The following is a 17,624-nucleotide window of genomic DNA, read 5'->3' on the forward strand; positions in this document are numbered from 1 at the left end:
TAGTGTTTGACTTCCTGCCAGAGGAAGCGGCATGAACCAAACTTGCGCAATGGAAGACACAAACACCAGGGCGATAATACAGCAAGAGAGTGTGTCAGTCACGTGCAGAAAAGACTCGTGTGGAACCAAATTAAGTTGTGTGCAGCTAGAAACGAAAGTGTCGTGTGGAACCGAATACATTCTTACACTAGCCGACCAATTAGAAACGAGAGTGTCGTGTGGAACCATAGGCATTCTTGTGCAATCCGATCACTTACAAATGAAAGGGTCGTGTGAAACAAATTAACTCGTGTGCACCCAAGTACATGAGAAACGAAATAAAAGGCCAGGCAGCGGAACAGCTAGAGGCAGAGATTCAGATGCAGATTCAGAGCCAGTGCCGGCAGTTTGGAGATTCTGCAGTGAGACGCCAGTGGGGCTGAGTAGGCCCATAGCAGCCAATACAGCTGATAAAGACTTCAACTATGAGAAGACGGTGATAGACTCTGATGGACACTCAGGAAATGTAGGTCAAGTAGGATTTTTAGAGTTTCATTGGAATAGTGTTGAACAGAGGCTGTCAGTCTTTGTCTCAATTACTTAGAGAGATTTCAGTGCTAACCAAGATCAAGTGATTGTTTTGTACTTGTTTCTTATATGTACTGGCAATTAGCTTTGAAGTAGCAAGTCCAAATAAACAGACTGAATCTTACTAACTGTTTATGGTCCAACACCTCACATAAGTATATGTGAGAATAAACTTGATAGAAACTAACCAATCTTTTCTGCCTATTGCAATTCTGTAACCTATTTTCAGGAAACTTATTTGGTTCAAACCAAGGAGATTCTCTCCCTCTCATCTCCGATATAAATGCTGGCAGAAATTTATAACGAACCCATTGTCGTTAATGTTCCTATCGCGCTACGCAGTTCGCACTTACTTCATTCTCGTATAGTGGGGCTGTGCTGGGATGCGACAATCCTGTAGACGTCTAATAAACTATGTGTTTTTTTATCTACAAAAAACTTTTATCATTTCTAAATAACCAAACACATTTATAAAACAGTGCCTCTGACGTCTGGCGCGAAATATTTGACACTGCAGTCTCTGTACACATATGCACATGGTGTGTGTGACACACCACTGCATAATGGCAGATGGTCGCTATGCTTATCTATAATACACTGAAGGTCCACCGGAAAGTAAGATTTTGTCTCAACAATTCAGCTTTGTCTAGTCAAGGTTCTGATGGTTCGCAAGTGCAGTAAACATGCATTTGTTTTACTGGTATGGTACTGTATGAAACAAGCATTATTTTAGTGGGTGTCAAGAATAGTTTTAAATCTCTAAAGCTACATATAAATTTCCATTTGATGGTAATATTTACATTGAAAGAGTAAGTAAAAACATTATTATCGTTATAGTGCAATAGGAAAGTACCTTTATGGTATAGTCTGGTCTGCAACATTATGAGCATGTTTGCACTCTCATTTTCAATACTTTTTAGTCCATTTCACGATAGCATGTTACTCTATCACAAATAAGCGATGATACGAACTTACTGAATGCTACAATACTTTATCTATCACACTGTTTAGCAACATTTTGCCATTTTAGGCAGTACTTATTTACTTAGGTGAAGACTGAATCCATTTTTCTTGTATGACTAACTTTTCACAAATGTAAACAAATTATTCCATATCTGTGCTGTCGAACGAACCAGAGCAGAATGGAAGCGGACCCACCTAATGGCAGCTGCTGAAGCTCATACGTGATAGTGGGGGATGTGTCGTGATTTCAGAAAATTAAATGGCTTTTAACTTCTGTAACTCACACGTAAGCTGGCATGGCAGAGTGCTGTTAGTAAAACAAGGCGAATATGTATAATATTCAAGTTTCATAATTACCACTAGTTGTAGACAAGCGGCGGCGTCACAAAATTAAGTGACTAGCCTGATTTGATACTGAGAAAATGTAAGCTGCTTTACGCAAGTGGTGTGCAGGAGAATGCACTTGTAAGTAATTCATGCCTATGGAAAACTAGCTTACCTGACTTCTGCATTCAGCAAAAGATATAGCTCAAACGGAATTCAGCAGTCATTTTATTCATTCATTTACTTTTCAGATTACAATTTGTACTCTTCTAGCAACACTTTTAACAGCAGATTTGATGACCTCAAATTCTTTTTGTGATAAATCAAGTAATCAATTTTTGTACCCTATATTGTGGGATCACATTCTGTTTGAGAACTCTCTGTGAGCTCTTGAGTTGGAATCTGCACAATTGCATGTTCGTCTGCCAGACTTATTTCAGTTGCCACCATCTTGGACGGATAACCAGCAGAAAATTCACATGGTGCACATAGGAACCATTGAGTATGAATATCTATGGAGTGATGATAGGCTACTGTGCATGTTGTCAATATCAAATTGGGCTAGTCACGTGATTTTGGGATGACACTGCTTGTGTACAATTATCAGTAGTAGCGAAACTTGAATATTACTTTGTTTCATATACGTTTTTGCATGTTTGAGTCTTAGTAACAGCTATGGTGTAGTACTGTTGTTGCTATGATTGTACAGAGAAGTACATGAAAGGAGGAACAGCTTCTTTTCATAGGTATGTACAACATAAGTATATTTGTAAATGTCATAGTGATACGAGGCATTTTACATGTTGAAAAACACCGAGATTTGTTATTATAAAGTCTTTTACTGCAGAGATAATTTTTGCAACCATATGGCCATGTATTTCTGAGACAAGTGCGAACTAAGTATGCGAATGTGTTTGAGTAAACTGCCAGTTAGTGTACACATATTGGTTCTATGTTCATATGAAGATAAAATTCATACAGGGCAGTCTGTTTAATTTCATCCAGTTTATACATGTCCTCAAACCCTTGTGTGTATCTAACTATTTCTGCAGGAGGCAATTTTCTATAAAGTGGCATTGTAACATAATTAATTAGCACAGATTCTACAATATGAATTCGTGCAAAAGAAAACAAACAAAAAAAAATTGTTGGATGTCACTTCTTTTATTATTCCAAAATTCGACCATTGATCTCGTACTCCTTATTTTTTGTGCGTAGTGTATAGTTTTACTTTTATGATGTGATGGCGAAAAAAGGTTATAGATATTTTACTTCTCTACAAAATACAGAAGGGTAAATAAAAACCGAAAATAATAATGGACAAGCAGTTGGTGTAGTCGGTTGCAGTATTTACTGTACATTTCCAAATGCGTTGTTATTTCGTAACATTTAGGCGCCATCAACTGTCATTGTAATTCGACAATATAAGTAAATACAATAGAAAATGCAATATATATATATATATATATATATATATATATATATATATATATATATATATATATATATATATATATATTGTTGGCTGTCGCTCATTCCGTTAACGAAAAAACGTAAATGAAGTGGGATCTGAACTATGACACTGTGGCGAAAAAACACAATACCATTGCTTTTCACATCTTTAAGCCAACTTCAGTTCCCGGTATCCAGTTGATAACAGATGTTTGTTTACTGGTCTCCGGGGGCTATTGTGCAGTTTTGCATGTCCATGCTTTGGTGTGCTGTGGAAACGTGGATGAAAATCTTTGCCATGTGTGCAGATTAAACTTTCTACCGCCAGACAGCGCTTTCATCACTGTTCGTGAATCAATTTAGAGTATATCTTTGAATATGTTCTTGTTTTCCTGGTAGGGAAAGATATAATTGTTTTTGCAGATGAAATTTGGAAATAAAGATTTGTTGCGAGGCAAAGGTACTGAAGTATCTAATATTTCATTTTCGAATAATTAAAATAATGAAGTATTTCTAGTTTAGCCTTGGTGTTCCTTCTACCTAATTAATTGCTTGGCGCACTAGCTTTAAAGCATATGCGTTCCAAAAAGTTACGTGTTTGTGGTCGTATGTGAGAATGAACCCAAAACCAAATTGCTTTTAAACCTGTACGCTTCTTCTGTAATAGTGTGATAAGACGGAAGTGAAAGTGATGAGTGGTGAATTAAGTCAAAATGGCCACCATATCGCTTGAGATCAAAGTATGCGTTGGAGATTGCCCTTGTATGACATTCACTTCACAAATTGAATTTGATCGTTAAAGATATTCTGGGTTTTAGACATTTCAAACGATCATATTTTATGTGCTCCATCGTTTTCGCGACGCAACTGCTAGGAAGTGCTGTACTTATGGTGTATTTACTTGCGTTCTTGCTGAGAAGAGCAAGAACGAACTTGCTTTGTGTGTATTGACATACTTTGAAACTTAATACATCGACATTGCTATGTTGATGTTTTTAAAGTTTTGGAAGAACAAGTAGTAAACAAAACATCGTTTAAAATTATATAGGAGATAATGGAAGTCAACTTTTCCATTGCAGTTTATGACTTAACATTAAATAGATGAAAATGTAGACACTCAATGCTTTATCTCCGCCACTCTTGCTGTCAATTTGTGGGTGGTGGGGGATGATTGAAAGTAATCTAAATTCAAGTGACCCTAATTGTGCCGAATTGAGTTATCTATGTTATATACTCTATAAGCAAAAAAGAAATTTTATTGCCCACAAGTTCATTTGGAAAATAATTTAACATTTCTCAGAAGTGTCTATGTTTTGCAGGTTCTCGTCACGTCATGCCCATTGTGCCACATGCTTCAAGATGATGACAAAATTTCGTAGCAAGAAGTTGCAGTGCGGTAATCATCATAAGTGATGGGTCAGCGGCTTAGTGACCTAAGAGGTTACTTTGGCGTTATGGAAGACGAAGAAACTGGAGTAGCAACATCAGGCAGTTTTCATGTTACTGGTGAAGACTCAGTGTCTGGAAGTCCAAGTGGAAGCAATAGTAATGCCTGTAACACAGTTGCAGATAATACGACAGAGGCACTCAGTTGTCCTGAAAATAGTGCAGTTCGGGTTGTAGAACATGTTGATCAACATTTTGAGAGCATTTATAATATAGGTATTGAGGGCTTTAGAATAGATGAAGCAAGTGTAAATGTGGTGGAAAGTGATTTGTGTTCTTATCATACTGAATATTCCTGTATTGCAAAAGGTGACTGTAATTGTGTTGATGAAGGCACATCCAGTGCAGCTGAAGAACAGAATCTGGAAATATTAAGTGGTAGCTATAATGGACAGACTCTTACTCTTGTAAATGGTAAAAGATCAAGAACCAAACTGGGAAGATCATCAAAGGAATTGGGCAGCTGCGGCAAGAAGAAAAGAAATCACTGGGTTCTGAAATTTAATTGTGCTCGCCTGAAGGGTGGTGGAAACTGTGGACCAGTGTCTGCAGATACAGATATTGCAGAGCCCAATATCAGTTGTGAATCTTGCATATGCACAGGCTATCGTAGGACAGAAGATCACCACCTAGGGGCAGGTGTTATTTTCAAAGCAGGTGCTGGAGAAACTGGATTACAAGAGAGTAGCAAGACAAATTCCAGTGTAAACCTGCCATCGAGTGACAATACATTACGAGCAGTAGTATCTGCAGAACATCTTATTGACATGTCCAGATTTAATCCTGAAGATTATCCAATTGAAGATTGTGATGAAAGGGCGAGAATAGAGCGGGCGAGAGAAATTGCAGAAGGTGTCGAGCCACCACCTGGATTTCTCCCATCTGCTCACATCCAGATCTCACTTGATGAATTCACGGCATTTTTCCAATCACATTTGAATTTCCATCCATCAGCATTCTCAGCGTGTCCACAAATAGACATGAATCTGTCGTCAGGAATACCAAGAACTGTCCATACCCAAGTGGATTATATTCATTGTCTGGTGCCTGATCTTCTGCAGATTACTTCTTGCTCATTTTATTGGGGTAAAATGGATCGTTATGAGGCAGAGCGATTGTTGGAGGGCAAACCTGAGGGTACATTTCTTCTTAGAGATTCTGCACAAGATGAATATCTGTTTTCAGTTAGTTTCAGAAAATACGGGCGATCTCTGCATGCACGCATTGAACAGTGGAACCACCGCTTTAGTTTTGATTCACATGATCCAGGTGTATTTGCTTCACCAACAGTTTGTGGTCTCATTGAGCATTATAAGGATCCATCGTGTTGCATGTTTTTTGAACCGATGCTTACAATACCACTGCACAGAAATTTCACATTTCCCCTGCAACACTTGTGTCGAGCTGTTGTATGTAGCAGGGCCACCTACGATGGATTAAATCAGTTAAACTTGCCTAAGTCTCTGAAATCCTATCTTAAAGAGTATCATTACAAACAACGTGTACGAGTAAGACGACTTGATTTAGAACAGTAATCTAATGATTTACTTGGCTGTAATCTTTTCTTTTTTTGTTGTTGTTGACTAAAATAAGTACCAAAGAGGTGCTGGAATGTTTATACTGTTTGTGTACAGTGTTTTATGAAGTTTGTTGATGTATATTTTATGCACAGGAATACTTGTTCTGTAATAATAGAAAAATGTGTTAAATAGTAAATTCTTGTTCTTATCTATTTGTGTAAGGGTTTTAAACCTTATGTTTCTCCCAGTTGAAATCTTGATTAATTTTTCATTATTGCATTTTTCTATACAGTGTCTCAAATATACTGTAAAATAGAAAAGGTCCATCAGAGTAATAGATCTGTTATCAGGTAACCATATCCCTATATTCTTTCGTGGTAACTCATGGACAACATGTTAAGTATTGTCTCAGCTGCAGTGTGGTTGTGATATACACTGGCCAGTTGTAAACAAACACCTAGAAGTAAAAGTACAGGAAGGACAGTCTTCTTAAACGCATTTTTCACTAATTTTTTTACTAATGGGTGTCAACAATTGGCTCAGCCTTTGCATTTCGGCACATAAATGAGTAGCGCTCACGAAGTTCTCTGTTAAAATCCATGGCCTAGTTCAGATGATGGAAGGTTTGTACAGTGGTTTAATCGTGATGGTATGTAAACTTCACAGATATATGTAAGTCCTAAATATACCCATATAGTTTCTGTAGATAAAGTACAATTAAGCAGCACATAAATGGGGTACTGCTAGATTCTTCTAGAATATAATTTGTGAACTTTACAGGCGCACAGAATGTATTTATCTTGTAGTAGACATTTTATGAGATTTGTACTGGTGAGGTAGGTATTGGCAACATTTTATAAATTATTTTCTTGCCTTACAAATACACGAATCACAGAAATACTGGATACAATAGAAGTAATGAAAAATTAGTATGAAAGTTGTCTTCATATTGCAACTAAGAAATTTTTCAAACTAACTCGCTGTAGCACCTGTTCACAGCTTGTAGATATTGTTTAAAGGATATGTCTGCTTACACCCATGGGAAGTTTTTGTTTTGCATATACACCCTTGTCAAGCATTTAAAAGTGACTGATGCAGTGTCGTGGCACAGAGATGAGTTACGTAAACACTAGATAGGGATCTGTTTGGAAATGCTTTTTATTTCTAACATTGTCATTGTGAATTGCACAGTCTAGCTTAAATTCTCTTGTTATTAACCACAAATACCATTAGAAAGTGTGTTTTTGACATGCAAGGAAGAATCCTGAAGCCCCTAAAACAGCTTTTGTGAGGCATTCAGTTATCAGCTGTACAAAATATTCCTATTGGACCCTTCAGTAGAATAACTACTTTTTCACCTTAACATAGAACATTGTGCCGTAGGACAGTATGCTGAATGTTTGGTAACAATCTCATCTGCAGATCAACATAATGAGAGATTTGTAAGTGTGAATCTGCCAGGCACTTTTTGATTAACGCATTGACTGCCACAAGGCTGGCAATGGCTACACCTTATGCGTGACACTGTGTGACCGCAGTGACAACAGAGCCTCACTACTGACGCAAGACTTCGTGCAGCACTCAATATGTTGACTTATCCCTGTGCTGGTGTGAAGCCTCACCCATTATATCTCCAATTAATTCTATTTATGTTAGCAGCATGCTATTTTAATTTGTTTGGATGAGCATAATCTTAGTCACTGTAAGTTTATAGGTTAAGAAATTTGCTGTGAACCATCTGCAATAACTCCTGGCAGTTTTGGGTATGGATGTGTTTGAAGAGTTCTCCATTGTCTGGTATATCAGTATGTCAGGAACTGGCCAAGAACTGGACCTTGAATTACATCATATTTAAAGTTTTCTCCCCAAATATAGTCTCATTCCTTTTATTTTTGGCAGTACAAGATTACAGTACTGGTTGAATTATTCAATGGTTCATATAGCTTAATGCAAAAGCATTCTGGGATGCGGGACAGAGGTGAACCAGACCCAGATAAGTTACAGTGGTGGATTACAATTGTTGTTGGTATGCTTTTGAGCCCCATACTCATTTGGGCAAATGCTCATTTCGAATCTCTGCTTCACAGAACAGTTAAAAATGATAAAGACACAGAACAAAGGTTTGCAAAAATCTAATGCCTGCTGGTGTAGTATAAATTTAGTAGCCAGTGATTTGAATTTAATATAATCTGTCTATACTACAGTTTGAGGGTTCAGTATTACCTCCAGTACTGTGAGTGTGCATTTCATGCATACCAATACTCCAACTTGATTTTTTTATTGGAATTTTTTGTGCATAGTGCTGGATGTTTGCCTTGCAGATGCCACTGAAGAATTGGCATGTTTGACTGTGTGCATTTTTAAGCATTAATTAGAGCTAGTCTTCTCCGTTAAGTGAAGGTATTTCTTTCTGACTATAAGATTATGCTTTTGCTGCAGATGTCCCTGGCCTGTTGTAAAGAAAAACAGGATTCATAGTTAAGGCTATTTTGGGGGGAGAAATTTTCCATCTACTGCTCCCATTTCTCCATCCTGTAAATTCTCTCTGGTGGTATATTTGTGTCAGCATTTATGATTCTCTGAAACTTTACATTTATCTTCAAACTTGATTGGTTGGGTTATGTTATTGCTGCCATTTGAGCATTATAGTCAGTGAACCGTGTATGAGGAGATCACACGTTATTTCAAGAAAGATCCGGATTTAGAAACAAAAATATTAATTGTTGCTGCACAGTGTCTTGAGAATGTTACTGTGGGATAAACAACAGCTGCATTTCGGTATCTTGGCATGCCCTTGATCTGGGATGAAATCTGTATTGAAATCTCCACATAAGTAATATTAATGCCTTTCCTAGTTTCTTGATGAATTTTGAAACATTTGCAATTGAGGGACTGTGCACTTTTAGAACCATAATCTCAGATTTCTGAGTCTGTTACTGAAGTACACATTTATTTTTCAGCTACCTGTAGCAATATAATGAACTCATCTTCCTTTTTATTAAGCTCAAATCTATTATGGTTGATGCCTTTGTGCTGCCATCTTTTTTTCTCCACTGATTGTTGCAACTGTTATTTGAAGGTTCAGTATTTCAGAAATATTTACCTTAGAAACGGCCCCATGAGAATGCTGGAAATCATGTAGATTAAAAAACAGTGCTCTTTTTTCCCTGAATGCAAATGAAAATTAATTGTACAAGTAACCTCTTACCGGTAATATTCACAAGTACAAACGCGGTTGGAAATAAACACTTGTGTAAGAGTGCGTTACACCATTCAACGACTTCTAAGCTCTTTATTTATATATTTGACAGAATGCTCCACAGATGACATATTCCTCATGTGTAGTTTATATTACAAACCAAACTGTCCCCTGTAGCCCTAATAAGCACTATACCATCTTCTTTACCAAGATCATTTTCCAGAGAACATATGGTTCAAATGGCTCAAACCACTATGGGACTTAACATCTGAGGTCATCAGTCCCCTGGACTTAGAACTACTTAACCCTAACTAACCTAAGGACATCACGCACATCCATGCCCGAGGCAGGATTTGAACCTGCGAGTCGGCCAAAGTGGCCGTGCGGTTCTAGGCGCTGCAGTCTGGAACCGTGGGACTGCTATGGTCACAGGTTCAAATCCTGCCTCGGGCATGGATGTGTATGATGTCCTTAGGTTAGTTAGGTTTAACTAGTTCTAAGTTCTAGGGGACTAATGACCTCAGAAGTTGAGTCCCATAGTGCTCAGAGCCATTTGAACCTGCGATTGTAGGAGCAGCACAGTTCCGGACTGAAGTGCTTAGAAACGCTCGGCCACAGCGGCCGGCCCAGAGAACATAAATGAAATTAGATCATCATATGGCGTTGTTAGCTGGGAGGCCCTAATCAGGGGAGTTCGGCCGTCATATTGCAAGTCCTTTTTAGTTGATAGTTGATGCCACATCGGCAACTTGCGAGGCAATGATGATGAAAATGCTGAGAAGGACACACAACACTCAGTCCCCTGCCGGGAATCAACCGGGCCCTCTGCGTGGTAGGTGGTAACACTACTGCTACACTACGGAGGGGACTCCCAGAGAACATAAATCACCAGTTCCTTCTTGTCGGTTCATCGAGAAAAAAAGAATAGTAACAGAGCTCCAAACGCCTCTCTCTCACACACACACACACACACACACACACACACCTGATTTTTGGGAGAGAAATTTTCCATCTACTGTTCCCATTTTTTCCATTCTGTAAATTCTCTCTAATAGTATATTTGAGCCAGCATTTTGCCCACCAAGCTGGAATAGCTCCTGAGAGCATCTGTCAGTGATTAGTGCTCTTTATTGCTATCATGTCTGAAAGATAACTAAATGTCACTGGTTGCTCTGTGGTTAGTAGAAGTGAATGTGCAAACTGTTCAAAAGAGGCAATCTTCTGCAAGTGACATGTCCTACAACAAGAAATAATTTTGCTTTACAGTGTATTTGTACTTGTTTGCTCCCTTCTGTTATCTTGTTTCATGCCATCCATATCACTGAACTGAGAACTGAACACTTTGTATGTGAAAACCTATCTGCTTGTGCATGTAAATTGCAAATGCCACTCAAAAAGTAGGAAGATATTTATGATGTATGGTGATGGCATGCTTCACAAAAGGCCTGTAAAATTATGTTATACCACATGACGAAGACCATGCAACAGTAATTGTGTATAATTATTCTTATCTTTAAAATAGCCATTCCAAACCAAGCCATTTCTATAGATGCTAGACACGTGTCCTGCCGACCTCATTTTTCTAACATGTATGCACTCTTGAGCACATCTTCCATCTTTTCTCTTTATTGATTTGATTCCATTCTATAATTTCTTTCCAGCTTTAACTCAGCTTCAGTCAAGTGATTATTGTGGCATTCAAATTATTATTATTTTTTCGTCAGCGTTTTAATCCAAATACTTAACTGTGCCACTTTTATTATTTCAGCAACTGGCAAATTGTCCACCCTTCCTCCCTCTCTCCCTATCCTGTTTACGAGCCAGAGAGAGAGAGAGAGAGAGAATAATATTTTATGGCTCATCAAATGGGTAGAATGTTCAAATAGAGCTGAAGTAGGTGTCACTTCTGATACTTGCCATACATGTGTTCTTACCACACTCCACAAAAACAATGCTAACATTTAACAGACAGACTTGGTATAAATATGAGATGCGTCACAGTTATGCCTGGACATCTAAATCTGTTTCTTGTAACATTATTTAAATGAATTACTTGAGCCATTGTGAGACATAAGAAACTAACCAAATAAATAGGAGAAATTTCATCAGTAACAGTAGAATTCATTTCTGTAAAGCCTGTTAATGCTCTCATATGTTGCGCAATCTTATAATCCTGTCTCAGTCTTATCCTTTATTTCTCCCTCTCCTCTCACTAATAAGTTGATATCTCCTCTGTTGATAGTTGCTGTTCAATGTATGTTAAGCATTTCTTTATGTATAGTTATAATAGAAGGAAACATTCCATGAAGGAAAAATATACCTAAAAATAAAGATGATGTGACTTACCAAATGAAAGTGCTGGCAGGTCGACAGACACACAGACGAACACAAACATACACACAAAATTCAAGCTTTCGCAACAAACTGTTGCCTCATCAGGAAAGAGGGAAAGACGAAAGGATGTGGGTTTTAAGGGAGAGGGTAAGGAGTCATTCCAGTCCCGGGAGCGGAAAGACTTACCTTATGGGGAAAAAAGGACGGGTATACACTCGCGCGCACACACACACACACACACACACACACACACACACACACACACACACACACACACACACACACACACACACATCCATCCACACATATACAGACACAAGCAGACATATTTAAAGACAAAGAGTTTGGGCAGAGATGTCAGTCGAGGCAGAAGTGCAGAGGCAAAGATGTTGTTGAATGACAGGTGAGGTATGAGTGGCGGCAATTTGAAATTAGCGGAGATTGAGGCCTGGTGGATAATGGGAAGAGAGGATATATTGAAGAGCAAGTTCCCATCTCCGGAGTTCGGATAGGCTGGTGTTAGTAGGAAGTATCCAGATAACCCGGACGGTGTAACACTGCGCCAAGATGTGCTGGTCGTGCACCAAGGCATGTTTAGCCACAGGGTGATCCTCATTACCAACAAACACTGTCTGCCTGTGTCCATTCATACGAATGGACAGTTTGTTGCTGGTCATTCCCACATAGAACGCATCACAGTGTAGGCAGGTCAGTTGGTAGATCACGTGGGTGCTTTCACACGTGGCTCTGCCTTTGATTGTGTACACCTTCCGGGTTACAGGACTGGAGTAGGTGGTGGTGGGAGGGTGCATGGGACAGGTTTTACACCGGGGGCGGTTACAAGGGTAGGAGCCAGAGGGTAGGGAAGGTGGTTTGGGGATTTCATAGGGATGTACTAAGAGGTTACGAAGGTTAGGTGGACGGCGGAAAGACACTCTTGGTGGAGTGGGGAGGATTTCATGAAGGATGGATCTCATTGTATAGTATTGAAAATAGATGTTACATTGTAGACATGGAGTAATCTTAGGCTCTCCCACCACTGTTATGATAAGAGAGAGAGAGTTTAAATAATTTCATTTTTGTTGATCAGAGAGCAATATTTGGTTTTACAAAATTATTTGAGGAATTTTAAAGGTGAAATTTAAGAGAGTATTTTTTCTCGGTCTATAGTGTCATATCAAAAGTTCAAGTTTCCTTAGTGCCTGCACTTCTACAAAACTCTCAATTTTTATCTACATGTTCTCTAAAAGAATTTGTATCACGAAATGTGCTCTCTGGCTGTCATAAATTTTTACATAAGGTATTCCTGTTTGCAAAATGTACAGAGTAATGTCAATCTCCACAGTTACAAAAATGTAAAGAAAAGGATCCAGTTGATCTGTGTTATTAAAAACAGAAAATTACACAAATTCAATCTTTTCCAGTATTGCTTTCAGTAATTTAACATCACAATCATGAACTGAGATATTGATGATGTTTCCTATTGTACTTGCCAGCTGCTGAAGTGTTGTGCATTGTTTCTACATACTAGCTGCATTTACAATAATATCCTTTTGAAACTGTAAAAGGAAAACAATTTTTCCAAAAAGAAAAAATAACAAATGCAGATGCAAAAAAGAATGAAGGTTTTTTCTGGAAACAGAAAACAAAGGGTTGTGGAATGGAGATTACTGGATTAAGGCCGTCGATTGCAACTGCATGTGTTTGCTACCTAGTGTGTGTTAATAAGGTTGATACAACAGTCTTGTTGAAATGCAATAATTTAACTAAAAATAAAAAAGTAAACCAGTTATCCTTAAATGAACATTTTAGGGTAGGGCTGACTGATTACAAATTACTGTAATCAGTCACATTTATTAACTTTCCACTATGCATTTTGGAAGACTGTACCCACATTATAAAAAGTGGGTTATATCAATAAGATATGGCTCTATTTTATGTACAAATTTCGAGCAGTATTTGGCACTGTCTTCTGAGGGTCAAAATCTAATTATCCTGTTCAGTTCACATCACATACCAAACTAAGCAAAGATAGGGTATTGCTGCTGGTGAATTGAATCTCAGAACAAGCGCCTGAATTCTCTGAATCACAAAATCTCTTCTTCGTATGGCTTTCACAAGCTCTGTATGGTTGGAGAGTCTTATGTACTTTTTTTTTAAACAGTAATAAACAAAGATGGCATGCAAATGTTTTCTTACTCTGCGATGTAATTGTTGTCATCTGATTGTTGTGTTAAATTTAACAACATTAAATTTTTAAAATTTTCTATTTTTATTAATAACTTAAAAAAATAGCTGGAAAGAACTTGAGCTCTACAATGAGCTGGATCTAACAGCTCACTGTTCCTTGGAATAGGGAATGAAAAGTACAAAAAACTAAGGAGTCTGCTAATGTAAGTATATGTACTATCCCAAGTACATATTAATGTTATGAACAAAATCATTGCTTCTGAAGCACAAGTCAGAAGCTGCAACATAGTTCACTTGGAAATATCACAGAATAGTGGTTATGGTCAAATTCCAATAAAGGAAGAAAACAATCACAGAAGTAAATTGACATGTTACTGATGACAGTAATGAAGCAGCTGCAGCCCTCTGAAGATAGATATAATGGTTCAAAGCGTACCGAAAAAGTATCGGTGCCTGTCTGCAGTTTCCCTCCATATCTTTACTTATCCTTACTTTTATTGAGTTCAACTTTTTAATGTCCCACTGAGAGTTTCCCTTTAACTTGGCAACGTAAGGGAGACAAGTACACGATGAAATATCATACAGAGTGGAACATTCCACTTCCTCCATTTCTATTCCCCCTCATCCCATGTTAAAATCCCTATATGTTGTACATAGTCAAACATCCAATTCCCCCTCCCCCATATTGATAGCCCTATACATTGACCTTGAGCAAAGACATCTTTGGCTGCAATAATGGAAAATTTTGTGATTTGTATTAATCTTTCTATGTTAATGTCAGACATTACAATTAACATCCATTAAGTTTAATATTTTCCATGGAATATCTAACTAGGATGAACTTGCTATTTTGTGATCATACAAGGTAAATACTTTGAGGGGTGATAGTATTAGAGATTTTGGCTAGAAAACATCATATGAACATATGTCCTGTTCTTAACAGTTTATGAAGAAACTGATGAAGACAACGGGGAACAGGGCAAATGCAGGTGACAGTAAATGAAACATTGTGATCCAATGTCTTGTTTCATTGTGCACATTTTCTCACGAAAGACGTTCAAACAGTCCACCATAAACTGCAATGCATTTTGCAGTCTTGTAGACAGCTGCTGTGTACATGATCTGTGCTCATTTGTACAATCCTTTTACTAGAGCACACGCTTGCAGGATTCATAGCCCACCTCGACAAGTTAAGTGCACTGTGACACAATGAAGTAAAGTCAACACTAAGTAATCTAATGTCACTTTGGTCATATTTGCACGCGAGTGCTGGCGAAGATGGACATGCGACTCACTTCTGTGATTTTCAAACAGCTGTCTATGTCAGATACACAGTTAAGAAGAGTACACATGTTCATTTGGAGCTTTTGTTCAGAATCACCAATACTATTTATCACCCCTCAACTATATTTTGCTAAAATTTCTGAATTTTTTTTCTTTTTTTTTAGCTAAAGTGTATGTATTATTTTGCAGCTAAAGTAGTTCCCAAAAATAAAAATAAATAAAAACCTCAGGTTATGTATACCCAGAAGCGGAAGATTGCAGAGCACGTAGCTTGTATGTCACATAAAGATGTGATAACATGCCTCCAATGTTGCCTGTGACTACTAAGAGACTGTCAAATTATATTCCGTTTCCAATTAATTTTAACAGACTCTATGCACATTGAACAGAACTTTTTCTATCTTAACATTAATAATTTAATTTATATATTTATGTTTTATGTGTAATCGAAACTATTCAAGTTTTACATTTATTAAAACATAAATCAATGTGATACATAAAATAAGGGAAATGCAATCTCTCATCTGTACTGAACTGATGCATGGAGCACACTAATACCCAACAGAAAACACTATTCTCACTAGCTTTCAAGAACCAGCTCTTTTTCTAGCAGACGTACACATGTTCTGTGCTCCACCTATCAATCCGCTATAGATGAGCACCTGCCACTCCTTATTTTATGTATTGCTCCACCCAGGAATTTTTGTCATTACCATAAATAAATGCGAAATAGTTGCCATGTTTTTTGAGTTGAAATTTCTTTTGGTAATTAGCTGCCAAATTATTATTTTGTTCAACAGTTGGCAAAGAAATGTCCTTTTAAGTAAATACAAGAATTTTGTTCTGTACCAAATAACTGCATAAAAATCATCAAAAGTATAATTTTTGTTTCACTCTGTACTACTTTCCCCTACACGTAGCAAAATAATTCATATTTCTTGTTGAGTGAATTTAGTGCTTCTGGTGTTAATAGAAGCACTCTAATTAAAGGGAAACTGTCTTTTCTGTGGGTAGAATAGCCATGCTATGAAAATATTTTTGACTGTGGTGGGTCTTCGAATCTTTTTTATCTTCCCCATGTTGAAAAATTACTTTTCTGCAGATATGGTGCCTGGTAAACTTACAACTAACGGTGTCCATTTTTTGTACACTTCAGGTGGAGCATTACGTAAATTTCTATTCCTTAGTGAGAGCATTAAAGAAAGTGGCACTTCTAAATTAATTCACCAATGAAATATAGCAATTCTTAGCCCCACAAAGCCTATGCTTCCTTTGAATTTCTGTAAGGTTTTCAAATGTAGAGAGAAAAATGTTTGCTCTGTATACATTGTACCTGATGATATAAGAGAAAATCTGCAAATGGTTTATGGAGCCTATATTTAATCGTAATTCTAGAAATATTTGCTCTCTCTCATAAATAATTCTGCTTGTGTAGGTTTTTTGATGAGCAGTTTAAATCATTGTGAAAAATAACACAAAGATTTGTAGCCCAGATTGCACATCAACTGACTGTTTTCACTTTTAATGTTTCCACATATGAATGGGATATATGTGTCTGTGCATAGAGAACCAGTAAAGTGCAGTGGTTAGCTGCCTACATGGAGCACATCACAAACACTGCTAATACAAGTCCATACATCTTGAACTATGTGATGCTTGCTATACACACTGCAGAATAATTGACTGCAATTTAAGGAGAGCCATCAAAACAAATATAGGGAAAAGTAAGGTGAAGAAAAACAACAGATTCTTTTAGATTAGCAGTTAACTTTGCATGCCACTGCATTAACGGGATTGTACAGGGATACTGCTTCATATAACAAGATTGTAGAAAACAAAACAAAGATGTAACAGCATTTCATGAAATCCTCCCAGACTCCACGTTATGAGAACATAAGGAAGGGATGCTGAAAAATAAACAATGCAATGACAGCATAAGATGTAATTTGAAAACATAATTGCCACAATAAATTCTTAATATGCTAGAGAAACTAACACTTATTATCATGAAAATCAGAAGCACCAGAAAAAGAGAATGGTGGTTATGGATTCAGGAACTTGGCATCAATCTTATAACTGTCGTGTCAGAAAACTGAAAATGGGTGCCAACTATCTCAGGAATGCCTATTTAAAAATTCAAGACACAGTATTAAGTGAGGAATCAAGGAGTATAATATAATCTCCAATGTATCATTTCCATAGGGGTGACAAAGAGATGATTACACTAGTAACAGCACACAAAGAGGCAATTAACTAAACATTTGACATGTGATACATTGAATGAAACAGAAGAAGCCTTAGAAAGTGGTACAATGGGAAGTACCCTCTGCAGAGTGATTTGCAGA

At 37.4% G+C, this 17,624-nt stretch overlaps 1 protein-coding gene across 2 annotated transcripts; it reads left to right on the forward strand.

Annotated features, from left to right (window-relative positions):
• The first annotated feature begins 3,617 nt into the window (after positions 1-3,617).
• On the forward strand, positions 3,618-6,482 carry LOC126162215 (uncharacterized). 2 transcript variants are annotated; one of them, XM_049918557.1, is made up of 2 exons: positions 3,618-3,766; positions 4,626-6,482. In XM_049918557.1, the coding sequence occupies exon 2, from the start codon at positions 4,719-4,721 to the stop codon at positions 6,285-6,287; it is 1,569 nt and encodes a 522-aa protein (XP_049774514.1). In that variant the 5' UTR covers positions 3,618-3,766; positions 4,626-4,718; the 3' UTR covers positions 6,288-6,482. The 2 variants fall into 2 exon arrangements, with proteins under 2 accessions (XP_049774514.1, XP_049774516.1); XM_049918559.1 differs by lacking the exon at positions 3,618-3,766 and adding an exon at positions 3,898-4,483.
• The last annotated feature ends 11,142 nt before the right edge of the window (positions 6,483-17,624 follow it).

Source organism: Schistocerca cancellata, chromosome 2 (assembly GCF_023864275.1).
Source record: "Schistocerca cancellata isolate TAMUIC-IGC-003103 chromosome 2, iqSchCanc2.1, whole genome shotgun sequence".
Taxonomy (NCBI): Eukaryota; Metazoa; Arthropoda; class Insecta; order Orthoptera; family Acrididae; genus Schistocerca; species Schistocerca cancellata.

Bases quoted from the DNA above. Each gene is read 5' to 3' on its own strand.
- LOC126162215 (XM_049918557.1), top strand. From the start codon at position 4,719: ATGGGTCAGCGGCTTAGTGACCTAAGAGGTTACTTTGGCGTTATGGAA.